The sequence below is a fragment of the Triturus cristatus genome, chromosome 3_1 (genome assembly GCF_964204655.1).
Source record: "Triturus cristatus chromosome 3_1, aTriCri1.1, whole genome shotgun sequence".
Taxonomy (NCBI): Eukaryota; Metazoa; Chordata; class Amphibia; order Caudata; family Salamandridae; genus Triturus; species Triturus cristatus.
In genome coordinates this window covers 35,876,829-35,897,975 of record NC_140583.1, presented here as the reverse complement: position 1 = coordinate 35,897,975, position 21,147 = coordinate 35,876,829, and the positions used below count along the sequence as shown (strand labels likewise).

The 21,147-nt window shown below is 45.0% G+C and overlaps 1 protein-coding gene across 4 annotated transcripts in view; it reads left to right on the top strand.

The window, feature by feature from the left end:
• Positions 1 to 20,642, top strand: part of SLC35C1 (solute carrier family 35 member C1) — a 79,607-nt gene extending 58,965 nt beyond the window's left edge. For all 4 annotated transcript variants that reach the window (XM_085646713.1, XM_085646715.1, XM_085646714.1 and 1 more), the window contains one exon: positions 18,431 to 20,642. In XM_085646713.1, the coding sequence (XP_085502839.1) occupies positions 18,431 to 18,993 (563 nt within the window). In that variant the 3' untranslated portion in view covers positions 18,994 to 20,642. The remainder of the gene's footprint in view (positions 1 to 18,430) is intronic.
• The last annotated feature ends 505 nt before the right edge of the window (positions 20,643 to 21,147 follow it).

The following is a 21,147-nucleotide window of genomic DNA, read 5'->3' as shown; positions in this document are numbered from 1 at the left end:
CCAAGAAAGGTCTCGCTAGGGGGGGAATCGCTTGTCTATTATCAAATAAATTGCAGTGGAGATTTTCCCATTACACCGACCCAAGTAAATTTTTTCACGCTATAACAATAGCAAATCTGTTTAGTAATTTTAAAAAGTCACCCATTGTTATTCTTAATGTGTATATTCCTCCAGAAGAGCGTTTTAATCTCATATTGAAGCAGGTATTTCGATATATTGATCAAATTAAAAATGTTCCATCCCCTCCGGAAATCATTCTCGTAGGAGATCTGAACTGCAAAATTTCCAATGCTAGTCTGAAACTTTTTAGAAATAAATCTAAAGAAGAGGCGCATTTTGTTCCCCAACCCCTCTTCCCAGATAAGTTAGTGACTAACAAAAGAGGAAAGATTCTGCTAAAAGAACTAGCGGCCGTTGAGGGACTTATATTAAATGGGAGATTCCCGTCCGATGTGCCTGCCAAATTTACACACAAGTCTCCTTTTGGGTCTTCTATCTTGGATTATGCAATCTCGGATTATGGCTTGTTTCCGTGTATTCAGGACTTTAAGATTATTCCTACATCTCTGAGCGACCATAGTGTAATGCTCATAACTATTTCTTTAAATCCCATGCCCACTGCGCCATGGTCCCTTAACGGCGGGGACGCTGCTTTCCACGCTTCCACGGGAAGGTGCTTTTGGAATCCTTCTGCCATTAATGGGGTCCAGGATATATTATGTGAAACTTTAATAGAATTAAATGAGTGGCGTGGTCTAGAAATAGTTAATTTTGAAAAACTCATGCGAAACATTATTTTACATGTAAAAAAGACTTCCCGCCCTAGAAAAGGGGTAGTGGTGCCTAGTATACTACGCATCCTGAACAAGGAAATAAATAAACTAGTCCGTGAGCAATATCTAGATAGAGTTATGGAACGAGAAAAAGAAATTTCTAGACTAAAAAGAAAGAGATGCAGACTAAAGGCGAAAATAAAAAAGGAGAAGGAAGATACAGTTTGGATCAACTTGAGGGAATCAGTTGTTCATGGTAGGATTAGAGAATTTTGGGCAATAATTGGGAAGGGATGTGGTACTAGAATAAGCCCTTGCCCCATCCCTATAGCTGAAGAGGTATGGATCACTTATATTCGGGACCTCTATGCAGGGAATGGTATTACAGGTGAAGATATTGTCCTAGATGCAACGCCCGAAGGACTCATTAATTATCCCACAGAGGAAGCAATTGAGATGGCTATAAAAAATATGCGTGCCTCTGGGGCAATGGGTCCTGATGAACTCCCTATGACATTCCTGAAGCAGGATCCTTTAAGGTGGAGTAAAATCCTGTATCCATTGTTTAAAGCCTGTTTCTTGTCAAAAATGGTACCTGCCTCCTGGAGGGGAAGTATCTTGGTCCCTATTTTTAAGAAGGGAACCAGGGATAGCCCCAGCAATTATCGTTTGATAGCCCTCCTCGACTCTATCGGAAAGGTCTTTGCGAAATGTCTTTTAAATTTCCTCTCCGACTGGGTCGAGGAGAATAATATCTTGCCTCTTGAACAAACTGGCTTCCGTAGGGGGCATGGTACTTTAGATAACCTCACCGCTCTCCATGTGGTTACTGATAAATACGTGCAGGTGAGAGGGGGGGTGGTGTATACGGCTTTTATTGATTTCTCCACAGCGTTCGATAAAGTAGATCGTAGAACGCTGTGGAGAAAATTGGCAGCTCTTGGTGTTCCAGCTTATCTATTGGAGCTTGTTCGGACTCTCCATACAGAGACTTGGTGTAGTGTCTTGCAAGGGGGCGAAAGGGGGCTCTCCCACCAAATTTCGTCCTTGAATGGCCTTAAACAAGGCTGTTTATTGGCTCCCCTTTTGTTTTCCTTATATACTGTAGACCTACCCGCCGCCTTGTCTGCCAGTGAGGGTATTGCTCCGGTGATGGGGGGGACCCCAATATCCTGCTTGATGTATGCCGATGACGTCCTTATTCTAGACTTGACTCCTAAAGGACTTACAAATCGGCTACATGCCCTTCATGTTTTTGCTGCTGCCCATTGCATGAAGATTAATATATCTAAAAGTAAAGTTATGTGCATAGCCGGTAAGAAGAAGTGCCGATCTGTAAATTTTGGATGGTATATCGGCGGCCAAAAACTGGAGGTTGTTAACTCCTATACCTTCCTGGGGAAAATTATCACGGCTAACTTGAGTGAGAGGCCCCATATTGAGCATAGTTCACGCAAAGCCCTCGCCCATGGCAAAGGTTTAAACTCCCTCTATCAGGCTACGGGGAAAAGGCACTTTTCGTGTTTACTGGAGGTTTACAGGTCTAAAATCCCCGCAACGATACTGTATGGTATAGAACTTATAGAGGTGAAATATTGGGACTTTTGCCATAAGATTGAGGGGAAACTCTTAAGATCCCTATCTTCTCTAAATACTGCGTGCTCTTTGGCCGCTTGTAGGCTCGATTTCGGTCTCAGGAGCAGTTGGGTACAGGGACTATGTGCCCTAGTAAAATGGGTGGCCTGCCTGGCTAGAGCTGAACTAGGGACGATGAGAGCTCTCCTCAGAAGTGAATTACTGGGTAATTTTAAAGAGTTTTCACAACTTGTAAGGAATTTTAGAAAAGCCGTAACCCTTCTAAAATTAGATGAAAACACCTTGTTTTTGTATTCTCCCTTACAGTTAAAACTCGTATTAAAACAGGCCTCGTGGGAACTATGTTTTCAGTCTGATAAGAAGTTAATCTGTGAAAAAAGGGATGTAGACCTTCTCCTTAATTCTTATGTGATGAAGTTGGCCCAACCCTATGTCACATGGAACTTGCCGCATGGTATTCGTAGATTCTGGTTTCTTTTACGTTACGACCTAGTACCTTTAAATCTACTTTTATCCAAATGGTACGGTTCTTCTCCTATGTGCAATTTATGTAAATTGAGTACCCAGGATTGTATGCATGTTTTATTGACCTGCCCTGCGCTCCGTATATTGCGTCTCAGATGGTTAAAACCTATTTGTATCCGTCTGGGCATTTCCACTTTGAACGGCTTTCTCCAAGCACTTTATTGGCCTCCTAATGAAATGTTCTGTTTCTATATTTTTAACTTTTTTAAAGGTTTTTTAGCTATTTATTAACATGCCTCTGGAGATGTTTGACATTGCTTCCTGCTGTAGATCTGTCATTGTATGTTATTTTTGTACTTAAATATGTTTCTTAAATGTTATAATCTTGATATGTATTTGTCTTCTGCTTTTATCATTGTAAACTTCTATGTGGCCCTCTTTTGAGAGCCAAAACATAATAAATAAAATTGAAATTGAATACAAGCCTTCCTGCTCAGAGGGGAATGAGTGTGTCTGGCCCTGCAGGAAGAGAGACTGTCCACACCCAGTTGTGTCCTGGGTGTGTGGAGCACCAAGATGAAGTCAACTGACATGTACAGTGTAAAGATAAGCCTGCTGATATGAATGCTTTTTACTCATCCTCCTACAACCTCACCTACCCTACATGCTGATCGCATACATGAATTTACATCTCTCCCTGTTGTTGCATATAACCTGTTTTTTCTATCTGAATTCCATAGATATTGGGGCACCATAGGAAGCAGAAATAGGGCAGAATTGGAGGTGACAGGACAATTAGCTAACCCATAAGTGGTAACATCAAATTCAGTACTGAACCCTCATTACTGAATGTGATATGTTTTGTTGTGAGATAAAGTACTCTTTTGTTGTTGTGAAGACCAGCATTGGGCTGGGCAGTGAATCTGAGTCTTTCCCGCCCCACCCCAAACACTGCCTCCCTGAGAAGCCTCGGACTGCTCTCCACTCAGAGTCCAGTGCGGAAAGGCAAACAGCCAAAATGACTATGGTTCTAGTCCAGTTTTGCCTGCCTACCCAGTGGCCCCTAGAAGGAGGTCGGATAGAGGGGAGTTGGATTCCCTCTATCTGCGATATCAGACTTGAGGAAGGGGTAAGGCTGCACTGCACAGTGCCTGTATCTGTGGTAGCATGATTGAATGAATAAGCGATGACGTCAAGTGAGAGGACCAGCATGGGCGCTTGGTTCCCTGTAACAGAAATGACCTGTTTGTGGAGAGCAAGAGTCTTGGCCTTTAATTCCAGGTATTAGCAATAGAAAGACTATAGTAAAAAGTAGGCTGTTCTCTTTGTGCCTGTGCCAACATACCTGTGGAGAGGCCATTTGATCATTGGTTTCTGTTTTGCCACAGTGTCAACCTTTGTAGTGTCTATAACCACATCTATATCAAACATTTTGCATTCTGGGCACTATCTTTCACTTGTGGGCTCATTACAAGTGATGCAGTTCTTTTGGGAGGGTGGATGCTGTTATCAGGTGGGGCTTGGTGGAATCTGAGGCAGTATCCGCTGGGGTAAATTGAGGGGAGAATCTGCAGAGGATGGGGGCTGGGTCAATCAATCAATCAATCACTGCATTTGTAAAGCGCGCTACATACCCGAGAGGGTCTCAAGGCGCTGGGGAGGGGGTGGGTGCTACTGGTCGAAGAGCCAGGTCTTGAGGAGTCTTCTGAAGGCCAGCAGGTCCTGGGTCTGTCGTAGGATGGTGGGGAGAGTGTTCCAGGTCTTGGCGGCGAGGTAGGAGAAGGATCTGCCGCCGGCGGTGGTTTTTCGGATGCGAGGGACTGTGGCGAGGGCTACGTTGGCTGAGCGGAGGCTTCGGGTGGGGGTGTGGAAGCTGAGTCGGTTGTTGAGGTAGGTGGGTCCGGTGTTGTGCAGTGCTTTGTGTGCGTGGATCAGGAGCTTGAAGGTGATCCTTTTGTTGACAGGGAGCCAGTGCAGGCCTCTCAGGTGGAGTGTGATGTGGCTGCGGCGGGGGATGTCGAGTATGAGTCGGGCCGAGGCGTTCTGGATGCGTTGGAGTCGTCTCAGGAGCTTCTTTGTAGTTCCTGAGTAGAGGGCGTTCCCGTAGTTGAGTCTGTTGGTGATGAGGGCCTGGGTAACGGTTTTTCTCGTGTCGAGGGGGATCCATTTGAAGATCCTGCAGAGCATACGGAGGGTGTTGAAGCAGGACGCGGAGACGGCGTTGACTTGCCTGGTCATGGGGAGAGTGGAGTCGAGGAAGACCCCCAGGTTGCGTGCGTGGTCCGTGGGTTCCGGGGCTGTGCCTAGTGACGTGGGCCACCAAGAGTCGTCCCAGGCTGATGGGGTGGGTCCGAGAATGAGGACCTCTGTCTTGTCTGAGTTCAGCTTCAGTCTGCTGTCCTTCATCCAGTCGGCTACGGCCTTCATTCCTCTGTGGAGGTTAGCTTTGGCGGTGTGGGGATCTTCGGTGAGGGATATGATCAGCTGGGTGTCGTCGGCGTAGGAGATGATGTTGTGTTGTCGTACGAGGGGGGGGGCCATGTAGGTATTGAACAGCGTCGGGCTGAGGGAGGATCCCTGTGGGACGCCGCAGATGATCTCGGTGGTTTTGGAGCGGAAGGGTGGGAGGCGGAGGCTCTGGGTTCTGCCGGAGAGGAAGGATGTGGTCCAGGTCAGGGCCTTCTCTTGGATACCGGCGTCATGGAGGCGTGCTGATGGGGTGCGGTGGCAGACCGTGTCAAAGGCTGCTGATAGGTCCAGGAGGATGAGGGTGGCTGTTTCTCCTTTGTCCATCAGGGTCCGGATGTCGTCAGTGGCGGCGAGGAGGGTGGTCTCGGTGCTGTGGTTGCTGCGAAAACCGGATTGTGAAGGCTCCAGGATGTTAACTTCGAGGTAGCGGGTCAGCTGTTTGTTGACAATCTTCTCGGTCACTTTTGCCAGGAAAGGGAGCAGGGAGATGGGCCGGAAGTTCTTGAGGTCCTTGGGGTCTGCCTTGGGCTTCTTCAAAAGAGCGTTGATCTCGGCGTGCTTCCAGCTTTCTGGGAAGGTTGCTGTCTCGAAGGAACAGTTGATTGTTTTCCGGAGGTGTGGTGCGATGGTTGCGCTGGCTTTGTTGAAGACGTGGTGAGGGCAGGGGTCCGATGGGGATCCGGAGTGGATGGAGTTCATGATTTTGATGGTGTCTTCGTCGCTGACGCTGGACCAGACGGTTAGGTGACTGGTGCGAGTGGTAGTCGCAGGGGGGTGGATTCGGTGGTGGGTGCGGTGGGGTCGGAGTTGAAGCTGTTGTGGATGTCGGTGATCTTGCGGTGGAAGGTGGCCAGGGAGTCGCACAGGTCTTGGGATGGTGGGATGTCGATGGTGTTGGAGCTGGGGTTGGATAGTTCTTTCACGATGCTGAGGAGCTCTTTGGTGTTGTGTGCGTTGTTGGCTAGGCGGTCCTTGAAGGCGGTCTTCTTGGCGGTCCTGATGAGTTGGTGGTGTCTACGGGTGGCGCTCTTGAGGGCTGTGTGGTTGTCTGGTGTTCGGTCGTGGAGCCATTTCTTCTCCAGCTTCCGACAGGTGTGCTTGGAGATCCGGAGATCCTCGGTGAACCAGGTGGCTTTCTTGTTGGTGTGGTTGGTTGTAGAGGTCTTGAGAGGGGCGAGGGTGTTGGCGCAGTCGTTGATCCACTGTGTGAGGTTGGTCGCGGCGGTGTCTGGGTCGGTGGGTGGTCTCAGAGCGAGGGCGGTAGTCAGTTGGTCCTCGGTGACCTTGCCCCAGCAGCGGCGTGGTAGCTGTTGGGTGCGGTGGGTTTTCTGAAGGTGAAGTGGACGCATCTGTGGTCGGTCCAGTGTGGTTCGGTGGTGTGGTTGAAGGAGACGTGGGGGCTTGCGGAGAAGATGGGGTCGAGCGTGTGTCCAGCGGCGTGAGTAGGTGTCGTTACGAGCTGTTTGAATCCGAGGTTGGCGAGGTTGTCGATCAGGGCGGTGGAGTTGGCGTCGTTGTTGTTCTCGAGGTCGAAGTTCAGGTCCCCGAGGAGGATGTAGTCCGTGGAAGCGAGGGCATGGGTGCTGATGAGGTCGGCGATGGTGTCACTGAACTGTGGGCGGGGTCCGGGAGGTCTGTAGATGAGAGTTCCTCTGAGGGTGGTGTTGGGGTCGGTATGGATCTGGAAGTGCATGTGCTCGGCGGTGGTGAGGGTGTCATCGGTGTTCGTTGAGATTTTGATGGAGTCTTTGTGGATGATGGCGATTCCAAGTTGTAGGTAAATTTTATGCAAATAATTAGGACCCCCTGAAGATTCCTAGGACAGGGTAATATATGTTTGTAGAATAACAACCTAGGCAATTCTTGTGAGTAGCAGTTGTAAATAATTTCTATCTAATAGTCAGAACAGTATAAGCAGTGAGACGAAAAAATTAAAATTGTAATTCTTTTTTAATTATAAATTCTGGGTACATTCACAATTAAAAACAAATTTAATATACATAGTAAAATTATGACAAATACTAAAATAAATTGTGGGTTACACAGGGATAAAGAATAAACAAATATGGTGGCACAACTGTATATTATTCGACGCGCGTTTCGGCGTAGTTAACGCCTTCGTCAGGAAAGCTAAGGCCACAATTCCTGTAATATAAACAGAAATATAAAAATTCTAAATCATATTTCGTCACTGCCAGAGTATTTGTTACAAATTCTCTTAATGTTGAGTTTAACATATTTTAAGTCTGACTAAGTAGTTTGATTTAATAAACATGTGGTATGCCTTCAATCACAAGATTATAATTGTGACTTTGTTGTAACAACGCTGAGTTCGATCACAAAAAGAAGAATATCTGAGACATCATCAACTTACAGATACAATAGAACTATTAAAGCAGTATATTCCATTCTTTAACATTTCAGCCTATTGCTAATTAGTAGTAATTTTTACAGGAAGAAGAAGTAGTGAGAGGATATAGAGCAGATAGTTGTGTTCTCCATTAATTTAATTTAAGACAGGATAATTCGTTACATGTCTACCTGTGCTTCAAGGATCAAACGAGGGGTTTCCAGGAATTTAGGTAAGTTATTTTTCTTGTAGGTGGATGCCTATTAATGTAGAACACATGATTAGCTGATTTTATTAGAAGCCATTTTCTTTATACTAGTTCATCCCAAGTTGATTAATACCTTAATTGATGTTTATTCATTCAAATATAGTAGATGTTGAAAGGGGATGGCTGTTCTTTTATGTTCTGTATTCCGATAAGTCCATGAACATGGCACAACCTAAGGTGATAGGAATTAGAGGATATATAGCTTGCTGATATTTAGAAGGGAATGAAACAGCACAGCTTGGTTACTCATTAGTGCCGTTGTTACATTACCTTATTTAGTGGAAGTTTTACGTATAGATGACAATTCTTTAATGCTTCATTGCAAGCAGTTCTTATATGTTTTAAAACCTAGGAAAATGAAAACACGAGGATGTTCAAGTGACTATTATATATATTTAAGTCTAAATGTGAGTTAAAGTTTGATTTAATGTGGTTGCCGCATTACCTGGTATCGAGTAGATTCTTGTAAGTGCCGGTCTTGATAAAAAAGGTTGATATATAAAACAGTGGCAGTAGAGACGTCGCAGGTATGATATAACCTAGGAGTGGGATGACATGAATGAAGTTAAAGTAATGCGTGGGGGAAAGATGTGGAAATGAGAGTAGTTACTGTGCTATTGATACGAAAAAAATATGTATGCTGCTAATAGTCTGCCAATTTGAAAAGAGTTTCGCTTATTAGATAATGTTTGGATCAAATGTTTTAACATGATTCCTAAATGTGCGAGAGATATCGTTATAGTGTAGTTTAAACATGCAACGTTTGATAGTTGTTAGTAGGCCTTCGTCGTGTCGCATTAAATGAGAAAATGTCTATCGGTCGATCTGAACAGGTTTACTTAAGTATTGAAGGTGCCTAAAGAGTAGACCGTGTCGTTTCTAGTGATATTCTCCGATTCGTTATTTGTATGTTACACGTGGACGCTGCTACATTGTATATACGCGCAAAGCGAGTGATGGACGACTTGTTACAGATTTATGTTAGGATCTAAAATATTAACAGTCTTGAGTTTGTTCTTAATAGCTCAGTCACGTAATCTAATATTAAGTTTTTACGGTGAGATCAAGTGGCGGGCAGGCTTACCTTTACATTAGACGCGTTATCGATGTCGACCGGGCTCTTTGGATAATGGTTGAAACAATGTATCGATGTATCCCGTCTATATATTGGTATTCGTCTTTATGAGTGGTGCCTTCCCATTGGTGCAATTCTAGAGCCTAACGTCTGAAAATTACGTAGCTTAAATGACGTTAGGTTACGTTTACAGCGTATTGAAGTGGCTAACCTATCAATGCAACGTATCACTTTTCAAGTTATGTATTAACGAACGTGATGTAAAAAATACGGCGCGTGGCGTAGCGGAATTCATTAACATATGGTGATCTTTCACATATCGCAATTCGTACTTTTATCGTTTAGATAGTATATAAAAAGAGGTATGTGTGTCGCCGGCAAATGGTACAACCTCCATGTTGTATGAGGGAAGTCTTTTGGATTTTTTCACTAAATACTTTTAAAAATGGTCTCAACAATGAATTACCGTGGGAAAATGCAATCATCTAAAGTACCCTTTAATCTGCTAACTTTCTCAATACAACATGCATTCACCCTCTATCTTAGTAGTGATACACCCTCTCCATTAAGAAACCCTATAAATCCAAGAAAGCTCTGAGAAATCCCTTCCCCTAAAAATAACATAATGGACGTAAGGTTCTTCTTCCTAATCCTTTCCGTAGAACTTCCCCTGTAATCTAATTTTGTGCTGTACCAATTAATTCATTACTACAGCTACAGTACATCACAACAACAAAAGTTTTAAGACTTACTTTTGAGCGAATAGGAAAAATAACAAAAGGCCTCTCATTATGTCACTAATGTGACACAGGATTTATTCCATCATACAACATGGAGGTTGTACCATTTGCCGGCGACACACATACCTCTTTTTATATACTATCTAAACGATAAAAGTACGAATTGCGATATGTGAAAGATCACCATATGTTAATGAATTCCGCTACGCCACGCGCTGTATTTTTTACATCACGTTCGTTAATACATAACTTGAAAAGCGATACGATGCACTGAAAGATCAACATATGTTAATGAATTCCGCTACACCACGCGCCGTATTTTTTAGATCGCGTTCGTTAATACTTAACTTGAAAAGTGATACGTTGCATTGATATGTTAGCCACTTCAATACGCTGTAAACGTAACCTAACTTCATTTAAGCTACGTAATTTTCAGACGTTAGGCTCTAGAATTGCACCAATGGGAAGGCACCACTCATAAAGACGAATACCAATATATAGACGGGATACATCGATACATTGTTTCAACCATTATCCAAAGAGCCCGGTCGACATCGATAACGCGTCTAATGTAAAGGTAAGCCTGCCTGCCACTTGATCTCACCGTAAAAACTTAATATTAGATTACGTGACTGAGCTATTAAGAACAAACTCAAGACTGTTAATATTTTAGATCCTAACATAAATCTGTAACAAGTCGTCCATCACTCGCTTTGCGCGTATATACAATGTAGCAGCGTCCACGTGTAACATACAAATAACGAATCGGAGAATATCACTAGAAACGACACGGTCTACTCTTTAGGCACCTTCAATACTTAAGTAAACCTGTTCAGATCGACCGATAGACATTTTCTCATTTAATGCGACACGACGAAGGCCTACTAACAACTATCAAACGTTGCATGTTTAAACTACACTATAACGATATCTCTCGCACATTTAGGAATCATGTTAAAACATTTGATCCAAACATTATCTAATAAGCGAAACTCTTTTCAAATTGGCAGACTATTAGCAGCATACATATTTTTTTCGTATCAATAGCACAGTAACTACTCTCATTTCCACATCTTTCCCCCACGCATTACTTTAACTTCATTCATGTCATCCCACTCCTAGGTTATATCATACCTGCGACGTCTCTACTGCCACTGTTTTATATATCAACCTTTTTTATCAAGAACGGCACTTACAAGAATCTACTCGATACCAGGTAATGCGGCAACCACATTAAATCATAAACTTTAACTCACATTTAGACTTAAATATATATAATAGTCACTTGAACATCCTCGTGTTTTCATTTTCCTAGGTTTTAAAACATATAAGAACTGCTTGCAATGAAGCATTAAAGAATTGTCATCTATACGTAAAACTTCCACTAAATAAGGTAATGTAACAACGGCACTAATGAGTAACCAAGCTGTGCTGTTTCATTCCCTTCTAAATATCAGCAAGCTATATATCCTCTAATTCCTATCACCTTAGGTTGTGCCATGTTCATGGACTTATCGGAATACAGAACATAAAAGAACAGCCATCCCCTTTCAACATCTACTATATTTGAATGAATAAACATCAATTAAGGTATTAATCAACTTGGGATGAACTAGTATAAAGAAAATGGCTTCTAATAAAATCAGCTAATCATGTGTTCTACATTAATAGGCATCCACCTACAAGAAAAATAACTTACCTAAATTCCTGGAAACCCCTCGTTTGATCCTTGAAGCACAGGTAGACATGTAACGAATTATCCTCTGTCTTAAATTAAATTAATGGAGAACACAACTATCTGCTCTATATCCTCTCACTACTTCTTCTTCCTGTAAAAATTACTACTAATTAGCAATAGGCTGAAATGTTAAAGAATGGAATATACTGCTTTAATAGTTCTATTGTATCTGTAAGTTGATGATGTCTCAGATATTCTTCTTTTTGTGATCGAACTCAGCGTTGTTACAACAAAGTCACAATTATAATCTTGTGATTGAAGGCATACCACATGTTTATTAAATCAAACTACTTAGTCAGACTTAAAATATGTTAAACTCAACATTAAGAGAATTTGTAACAAATACTCTGGCAGTGACGAAATATGATTTAGAATTTTTATATTTCTTTTTATATTACAGGAATTGTGGCCTTAGCTTTCCTGACGAAGGCGTTAACTACGCCGAAACGCGCGTCGAATAATATACAGTTGTGCCACCATATTTGTTTATTCTTTATCCCTGTGTAACCCACAATTTATTTTAGTATTTGTCATAATTTTACTATGTATATTAAATTTGTTTTTAATTGTGAATGTACCCAGAATTTATAATTAAAAAAGAATTACAATTTTCATTTTTTCGTCTCACTGCTTATACTGTTCTGACTATTAGATAGAAATTATTTACAACTGCTACTCACAAGAATTGCCTAGGTTGTTATTCTACAAACAGATGATGGCGATTCCTCCTCCCACTCCGTTGGGTGCGGTCTCTGCGGGAGATCTTGTACCCCTGTGGGATGGCTATGGCGATGTCTGGTGCTGAGGTAGCGTTCAGCCAGGTCTCCGTCAGGAAGGCGACGTCGGGGGCGGTGGAGTCTAGGAGGTCCCAGAGTTTGATGGCGTGCTTGCGAGCGGAGCGGGTGTTGAGGAGGATGCAGCGGAGGTGGTTGGGTTCTCTGGCTGGTGGTGTGGAGGGTTGGATGCTGGTGAATTTGCAGTTCCGGCAGGTGAAAGGCCCCTGGGTGCGTTTCGGGGTGGCCTGGTAGCAGGGGTGGTCTCGTCTGGTGTTGAGTGCGTGGAGGGTGCTTGCGTCGTAGTGCAGTCTGGCGTTGCGAGGGGTGCGGGGTTCTGGCGCTGGGTGCGGGACGGGCGCAGAAGGGCTTGCCTTAGGCACGTCCGCTGTGTGGGGCCGCTGCGCAGTCGCGTCGCGGCCTCCATATGAGGGCAGAGGGAGGGAGGAGCAGCTGGGTGGTGGGAGCGGGGCGGCCAATGGGAGTGAAGGGGGCGGGGCCGCAGGGGCTCAGCGGCGGGGAAAAACCCGGGGAAAAAATGGCGGGAAAAGACGGCGGGAGAGGGACAACAGAGCACAGGGGCACAGAATGAAAAAATAAGTGGCACAGAATGAAAAAACAAAGTGGCACAGAAAGCCAAGTGCAGGGGTACAGAATAAAAAAGGGAGCGAGCAGTCGGGCGGCAACGGAGGTTCAACCCACAGGGCTGTGTGGCGGATGGGGGGAGCGACCTGCCTGGTGACAGGGTCAAAGGTCGCTCTCTACCACCGCTACGCGGCCTCCATATGAGGGCAGAGGGAGGGAGGAGCAGCTGGGTGGTGGGAGCGGGGCGGCCAATGGGAGTGAAGGGGGCGGGGCCGCAGGGGCTCAGCGGCGGGGAAAGACGGCGGGAGAGGGACAACAGAGCACAGGGGTACAGAAAGCAAAACACAGGGGCACAGAATGAAAAAGGGAGCGAGCAGTCAGGCGGCAAAAGCGGCAACGGAGGTTCAACCCACAGGGGGCTGCGTGGCGGATGGGGGGAGCGACCTGCCTGGTGACGGGGTCAAAGGTCGCTCTCTACCACCGCTTCGCGGCCTCCATATGAGGGCAGAGGGAGGGAGGAGCAGCTAGGAGGTGGGAGCGGGGCGGCCAATGGGAGTGAAGGGGGCGGGGCCGCAGGGGCTCAGCGGCGGGGGAAAACCCGGGTTAAAAAACGGCGGGAAAAGACAGCGGGAGAGGGACAACAGAGAAGAGGGGTACAGTAAGCAAAACACAGGGGCACAGAATGAACAAACAAAGTGGCACAGAAAGCCAAGCGCAGGGGTACAGAATAAAAAAGGGAGTGAGCAGTCAGGCGGCAAAAGCGGCAACGGAGGTTCAACCCACAGGGGGCTGTGTGGCGGATGGGGGAAGCGACCTGCCTGGTGACAGGGTCAAAGGTCGCAGGGTCCCATTCCTCTGTTGGCGGCCATGGGTTGGGGTACTGTTTGCCTCTCGCCCGGTTATGGAGGACAAGGGTGTCCCAGGCTCTGCAGCAGTCAGAGATGCTCCAAAGTCAGGTCCAGATCAGTTTTTTTTCCTGGACCAGAATTACTGGGCCTGGCATTTGTGGATCCCGTGATTCTAGCACCAGAAACACGGTCCACTCGGAATGTCCTGGAGCGGTATCCCCCGGAGGGTACGGCTGTAGGCAACCCATAATAAGGACCCTAGTGTGCTTACACTTGCTGTTTGCGTTTGGCTGACACACCTGTGCAAATCGAATCCTTATGCCGATGGTATGTTCACTAAAACTTTGATCACAATGTGATTCTGGAAACTGTTCATCTCGCCACCTGTTCAAAAGTCTTTGAAGAAGCCTCTACTGACGCTATATAAAACAAGCATTTGCAATGCAATAGGTCTCGCATTTACGCGAGTTTAAGCTATTGGTATTGTAAATGACAATGCCTTTTATTTATGTTTTAAAAACGAAAACCAAAAAAAAGGCATTGTTATTTGCAATGTCAATAGCTCAAACTCGAGTAAATGTGAGACTTTTTCGCATTGCTAATGCTGGTTATGAACAGTCATAAAGGTGACGACCCTCTTCATGTGGTCGGTACTGGAAGCTACATCTAGAGTGTGTTGTGTCTGGCTGTGGAAGCTCATCTGGAGTATGGTATCCAGTTCCTAATCCCTGACCTGCAGCAGCACTGCTACTTATTTTAGAGCCTTTATCTAGAATACTTCGCCTAGTTCTACAGGCCACCCACTGAATATTGCTTTTAGTTCTACAGGCCTAAGCTGGAGTATTGTGTTCACATCTGGTGGCCTCAACAAGAACGCAGTGCCTAGTTCTGGAGACCACCTACATATGTATAGTTTTGCAATTCTCGCCTGGCGTATTGAGCCCAGGTCTATGGGCCATATCTGGAACGTTGTGTCTCGTTTGAGAAGCCATAAATGGAATTGTGGGTCAATTTGTGAGAGCTTACCTTTTAGAAGACACATATAGAATATTGTGTACTGTTGTGGAGGTCAGCTACAGTATAATATGGTCAGTTTTGGAAACCTAATGATCGATGCCATCTAAAAAATACTGATACTTGTGTGAGATGCTAAATTTAACCTATTGTGTGAAGATTGCCTAATGCGTAGAGTGTCCAGTTCTGGAGGCTGCATCTCAAGAGTTGTGTCCACCTGAAGATGTCACAAAGGCAGTGATGTACATTGTGTCTTTGGAAGGCAATTTTTTTACTCTGGGGAGAAATGCATTACAAAGAAAATGCCACATAAATAAATGCGTACAGCTGCCAAGGCCTTATTTTCTCTTTGAAGCCCTGTTTCTAAATTTGCACTCTGCATGTTCCCTCTTTCTTTTCCTCTGTGCCCAATAAATAACTATCTCCACCAACTACCCACCTTCAAAACAAGCACCGATCACATTTGCAATAGGCTATTTAGCATCAAGATTCTGAAGAAGGTGAAATGTGTTGCCATTGAAATTATGCTATGTATTACTGTGACTGGACACATCTTTTTGTACAGCTAAAATACATATTTGTTTGGAGAAGTTAGAAGAAAAATGCCAAAGATGCTATAGGCATGTGTTGAAACACTGTTGGCCATTAAAGAACATGAATAAAACAAATGCTTGTTTTATAAAATGCCACAAATAAGACATCCGTGTCCGGTTTGAGTACCTTCCATACTTTCTATTCGATCGTGCCTGTTGGCACATTGGATTAGTAAATTGTTGATGCCTGCTACAATATAATTACATTAAAGGTCATATTGTTAGATCGAAATAATAGATTTGTTTATTTTGGTAATGGGTTTATTATGTGATTAAAAGAAGGAGGCCTTATTTATAAGTAGGTGTTTGCATTTTCCAAAGTGCGTTGCTGGCATGTAAAACACGCTTAGTTGAAACCATTTAATTTAAATAAGGGCTGCCTTTCATCCGGCACCAAACCACATCAATAACTTAATTTTACATCAACCAAATATATTTTTATAACGTTTTAAACAAGAATCTTGAGCCACAGGCGTTCATCAATGTCACCAGACTTGCTTCTGGTGTTAATGAGAGATGATTTATTAATATGATAATGTGCACTTCCCTGAAGTAGATGAGTGCCGTGCATGTCTGAGCAATGTCTCACAGACATCAGCTAGGCCTGCAGTACTGCCCATTAGCCCGGGTACACGCAAATTGGCATCAATGATGTAGGGGTGAGAAGTGCGAGAAATACAAAGAACAGCAGGGCTCTTCCCTAACGGAAACGGGGAGAGTCCTTTAAGCACTCATCGACATTAACAGTCACCTTCATGCTACCCCGGCGATCACGGCGAGCGCAGGAATAAGGAAGCAGCAGCAAGATAAGTGGATCCAAGCACAGCAGTTGAAGTGTATCACCATCGGCAAGCTCCCTGCCCTGGCCACTTCCTCCACTTCTGAATACGGCCCCTGCTGGCAGACAGTCCGCAGGCATAAACAACAGGTAATATTAGTAGAGTTGGTGCTTCATGGACACAAAAGAAGGAGCAATCGAGGCCAAAGTAATCCGAGCTGCATGACGTAAATTACACTTATGAACATGTAGTGGCGAAAAGTAATGTTTAGCACTTAGTCGTATGATAAAGTGCCTGTACTTCTTGGGTCTCGGCTCTTCTTTACTCGGAATAAACAAGCCTTTGCAATCCGTAGTGCACCCACATGGCGATCCTCCAGCTGCTGCGGGTGGGGGTGAACGTGGATCAAGAAGCGCTCAGTGTCTGACCTGCGCATTAAGAAGGCACCGACAGCGGGAGTGCAGGGAAGAGAGCACACAGCGGGAGGGTGAAAGCATTGTGAGCGATGCGGACAGGGCTGTAAGGAAGGGCCCGGAGACTGCGGCTCGGACGCGGTGGGGGCTGCAGGCGCTCAGCGTACTCGGGTCAGCAGATGTCTGTCTGCGAGACTCACAAAACAAGAATGACAAGCAATCCGTAGTGCACCCACATGGCGATCCTCCAGCTGCTGCGGGTGGGGGTGAACGTGGATCAAGCAGCGCTCAGTGTCTGACCTGCGCATTAAGAAGGCACCGACAGCGGGAGTGCAGAGGAGAGAGCACACAGCGGGAGGGTGAAAGCATTGTGAGCGATGCAGACAGGGCTGTAAGGAAGGGCCCGGGGACTGCGGCTCGGATGCGGTGGGGGCTGCAGGCGCTCAGCGCACTCGGGTCAGCAGATGTCTGTCTGCGAGACTCACAAAACAAGAATGGCAAGCGTCGGGCTGAAAACAATGTTTCTTAAATTGCCTACGCAGCGGATCGGCAAAGGAAAAAGCTACCGTGCTGCTCTGGAAACAAAGTAGCAACTTCCAGCGGGAGGCTCAGAGCGGAGAGAATGATACAATGTTGCCGATACGCCTAGGAGCAAAAAAGAAAGCTAGTGGTGAAGGAAACTGACTCACAGGCAATTCCCGGCTACGGCCGGAAAAGAATTACACGGGGAGGAGTTGTGTGTGCGCGTGCGTCATCGCGATCGCTCGGAAAGCGAAAGTGATCGCGATGACGCACACGAGTTTTCAAAGTGCTGCTGGCGGCCGACTGCGCGCGTGCACGATCGCGTGAACGCAAGCGTTAGGCCAGCCAGCAGCACTTTGAAATTCCCACATACAAAATGTCTCTTCGAGCCAGCGCAAGCGCTGGGGCTCAGCGAGACCTAAACACTCAAAAATAAAAGTGAGTGCATGATTCGTTGGTAGTGAGATTTAAAAGAGGTACTTTGAAAGAAAAAAAGTGGTTTTGAATGTTAATATATGACGTGTGTACTCCTTGATGGGCTGTAGTCTTCTGTGGGCATTGAATATCGGTGTAGGGAAGGTGTGTACGCTTGAGGGCTGCAGTCTTTTGTGGTATATTGAATGTCGGTGGAAGGAAGGTGTGTACGCTGGATGGGCTGCAGTCTTTTGTGATGCATTGAATGTCGGTGGAAGGAAGGTGTGTACGCTGGATGGGCTGTAGTCTTCCCTGGGCATTGAATATCGGTGTAGGGAAGGTGTGTACGCTTGAGGGCTGCAGTCTTTTGTGGTATATTTAATGTCGGTGGAAGGAAGGTGTGTACACTGGATGGGCTGCAGTCTTTTGTGATGCATTGAATGTCGGTGGAAGGAAGGTGTGTACGCTGGATGGGCTGTAGTCTTCCCTGGGCATTGAATATCGGTGTAGGGAAGGTGTGTACGCTTGAGGGGCTGCAGTCTTTTGTGGTACATTGAATGTCGGTGGAAGGAAAGTGTGTACACTGGATGGGCTGTAGTCTTCCCTGAGCATTGAATATCGGTGTAGGGAAGGTGTGTACGCTTGAGGAGCTGCCCTCTTTTGTGGTACATTGAATGTTGGTGTAAGGAAGGTGTGTACTCTTGTTGGGCTGCCGCCTTTTGTGGTGCATTGAATGCCGGTGGAAGGAAGGTGTGTACACTTGTTGGTGTTAGGAAGGTACTTACACTTGTTGGGCTGCCGCCTTCTGTGGTGCATTGAATGCCGGTGGAAGGAAAGTGCTTACGCTTGATGGGCTGCTCTCTTCCATTGTGCTTTGAATGCCAGTGTAGTGAAGGTGCTTGAACTTAACAGGTAGTAGTCTTCTGTTAGTGAGATTCCAAAGGCATTGGTATAAGGATGTTCCATGCTATGACGAGTATAAAAGTAATAGTTTGTGTTCTCTTCCCTTCTGCAGGTGGGTTCTGTCTTGGCATAGACCAGGAGGATGCAGAAGGTACCCTATCCTGGCTTGGCATCGTCTTTGGTGTGCTGGCCAGCCTTTGTGTCTCCCTTAATGCCATATACACCAAGAAGGTCCTGTCTGTAGTGGACAACAGTGTGTGGCGCTTGACATACTACAACAACGTCAATGCATGTTTCCTCTTCCTGCCACTACTGCTGCTGTTCGGGGAGATCAAGACACTATACCACTTTGACAAATTGACTGATGTGTACTTCTGGGGCATGATGACCATCGGCGGCTTCATGGGGTTTGCCATTGGCTATGTAACGGGTCTTCAGATCAAGGTGACCAGCCCCCTTACCCACAACATCTCTGGAACGGCCAAGGCCTGTGCCCAGACGGTACTGGCCGTCTTCCACTATGAACAGACCAAGAGCTTTCTGTGGTGGACAAGTAACATGATGGTGCTCGGTGGCTCTTTCTTCTACACTTGGGTGAAGGGGCTGGAGATGAAAAAGGCGCAAGACGAACCCACCATAAAGAGTGTTGCAAAGGGCGGGGAATCAGGCGTTTGAACTTCTGCTCCTCTGGTTTGAGGGGTTCCATTTGCACTTGATACAGAACTGCTCCCCAATATTTGTCTATTAACTTAAGTGCTCTGGGCAGGACACTTCCAAGGCAGTGCTATGAAGACCAAACAGAACTATCTAGAGATGTAAAAAGTTTTGTAATACAAAGTATTGTACCTAGGACATCATTTTGCTATTCTTCCCAGAGTGTGTTTTCCTCCAGCGTGTGTCAAAATAATGTATTGCCGCCGACTGGGTACAGTTGTAATGCAAGGAAAGCACGTTTCACAAATACTGGTTTATGTTTAAACGCTTGCAAAAAGTGTATGCTGATTGTGTAGCTCTTTGGTTTTTCTTCTTGTCCCATGGAAGCACATTGTGTCATCCTGTTTCCTGAAAGCTGCTTTGCCACTGGCAAGCGTCTTGATGTCTCGTGCCATTTTGTGCCACTGAGTCCACTGGCATTGTACACTAATTGTTTGATATGTACATGAACTATTGTCAACAGAAGAGGGGAGAGAGTGGTAGTACTAACCACAGAGAGGACATTCCATGGCAGCAAAAAGGAAATAAATTCTTACCTTGCACTATCCGTTCCGAACAGCTACCTCTAAGTAGCTTCCAGCAGACTTCATTTGCTGCTACTTGCGTCTTAACCCAAACACAGCCATGTTGCACATTGGAATTTGGACAATCCTTTATTCGTTGTGTGTGCCATACTCCAGATTTATCTGTTCCACTTTGCTAGTGTAGTAATACTCAGGGAACCATTAAACTTAATAACAACACACCTATAAATCCCTAAAGAAAGACGCAGGAAGTTTGAGTGACTAGTGTTGGGTCTGTGGTTGGAGCTCAGTTCGAGAGACTTGGTGACTTTGTAGTGCAGTTCCCCCTTAACAAACTGCCATCATTCGGAGTACTTCAGTCTTGTTTTTGTTCTGTTGAAACATGGGGTGGAGAAAGCCTCAATGCTAGGTGTGTTATAGATTACAAGCGACAGTGGGAGATTAAGCAGGTAAAGAGCTAGCGCTGTAACATAGTGCTTAATACGAGTGTTCTGTTTCTAAGTGCTCGAAGATTTTTTTAAGTTTATGGAATGTTTATGGAATTGAATCACATGGGGGAGGGGCAGTGATTTGTCAAAGAAACACGTTGTGTTTAGTAGGAAAATCAGGATTCGAATGAATGTATCCGGGTTCTGAAGCCGAGAAATAAGCAGCAAGCAGCCTATGAAGCATTACATTAAACTCCAGAAACTGGACTACGCCTTATATCTGTCACCAGCCTACAGCTTCTACAACACTCATCCTTTTTTTAAAAATTTTTTTACTTGTAAAGGTGCATTTAACGAAAAATGCTGCCAGCAGATGAACTAAATGCAGACATCAACCTGGCTAGTCTTTTTTTTTTTGTGTGTCACTCCACTATGTGTACTCCCGCAGATGGAAGTGTGAAATATTCGTTTTCATTACAACAAATCATTGCCGCCGTTGTCAGTGAGGTGGGGGGCAACGTTATTCAGCTACCCCCTTGCCTTTTACATTAGATTCGCTATTACATTGGTTACTGCTGCTTGTACGGTTTATGACAGATCAACCCAAAAACATACTGTATAGGACTTGGTATAAATTAAAAAAATAAGTTGTATATTTTTGGCAGATTCCTGGTGGGGTTTTTTCTCTTTGAATCTCTCATCTGGTGCAAAATGTGCAGATATGTTGTAAGTATTGTAAGAAAAAGTTCATTTCAGCAGATTGTTAGGAAAGAAGAGGTAGCCAGGCTGAAACCCGTGCTCAGAGAATAGCTCTTTACAGGAGTAGCAGAGCGTGTTAACATGTTCTCAGACTTGGTCATCTTTGGGAGGATTTTCCCTCTCCACAGACAGAACTGGGTTATGGGACTGTACCAAAGAGATTCAAACAAAAGCACAGTTTAAGAAGCAGAGGGGTGTGTTGCTTCAGACTTGAAACAATAGGACAAACTTAAGAAAGGAACTCCGCACTCTCAAAATGAGGCAAATGGATTTATCAATGTATTTTCAAAATGAAGCAAATGCCTTGATTAATACAGCACTTTTAAGAGGAAGATAAAATATATTTATTACTGCACTTTCCCAGATGTCAAATGAAAATAACCAAGCGTAGCAAATATATATTT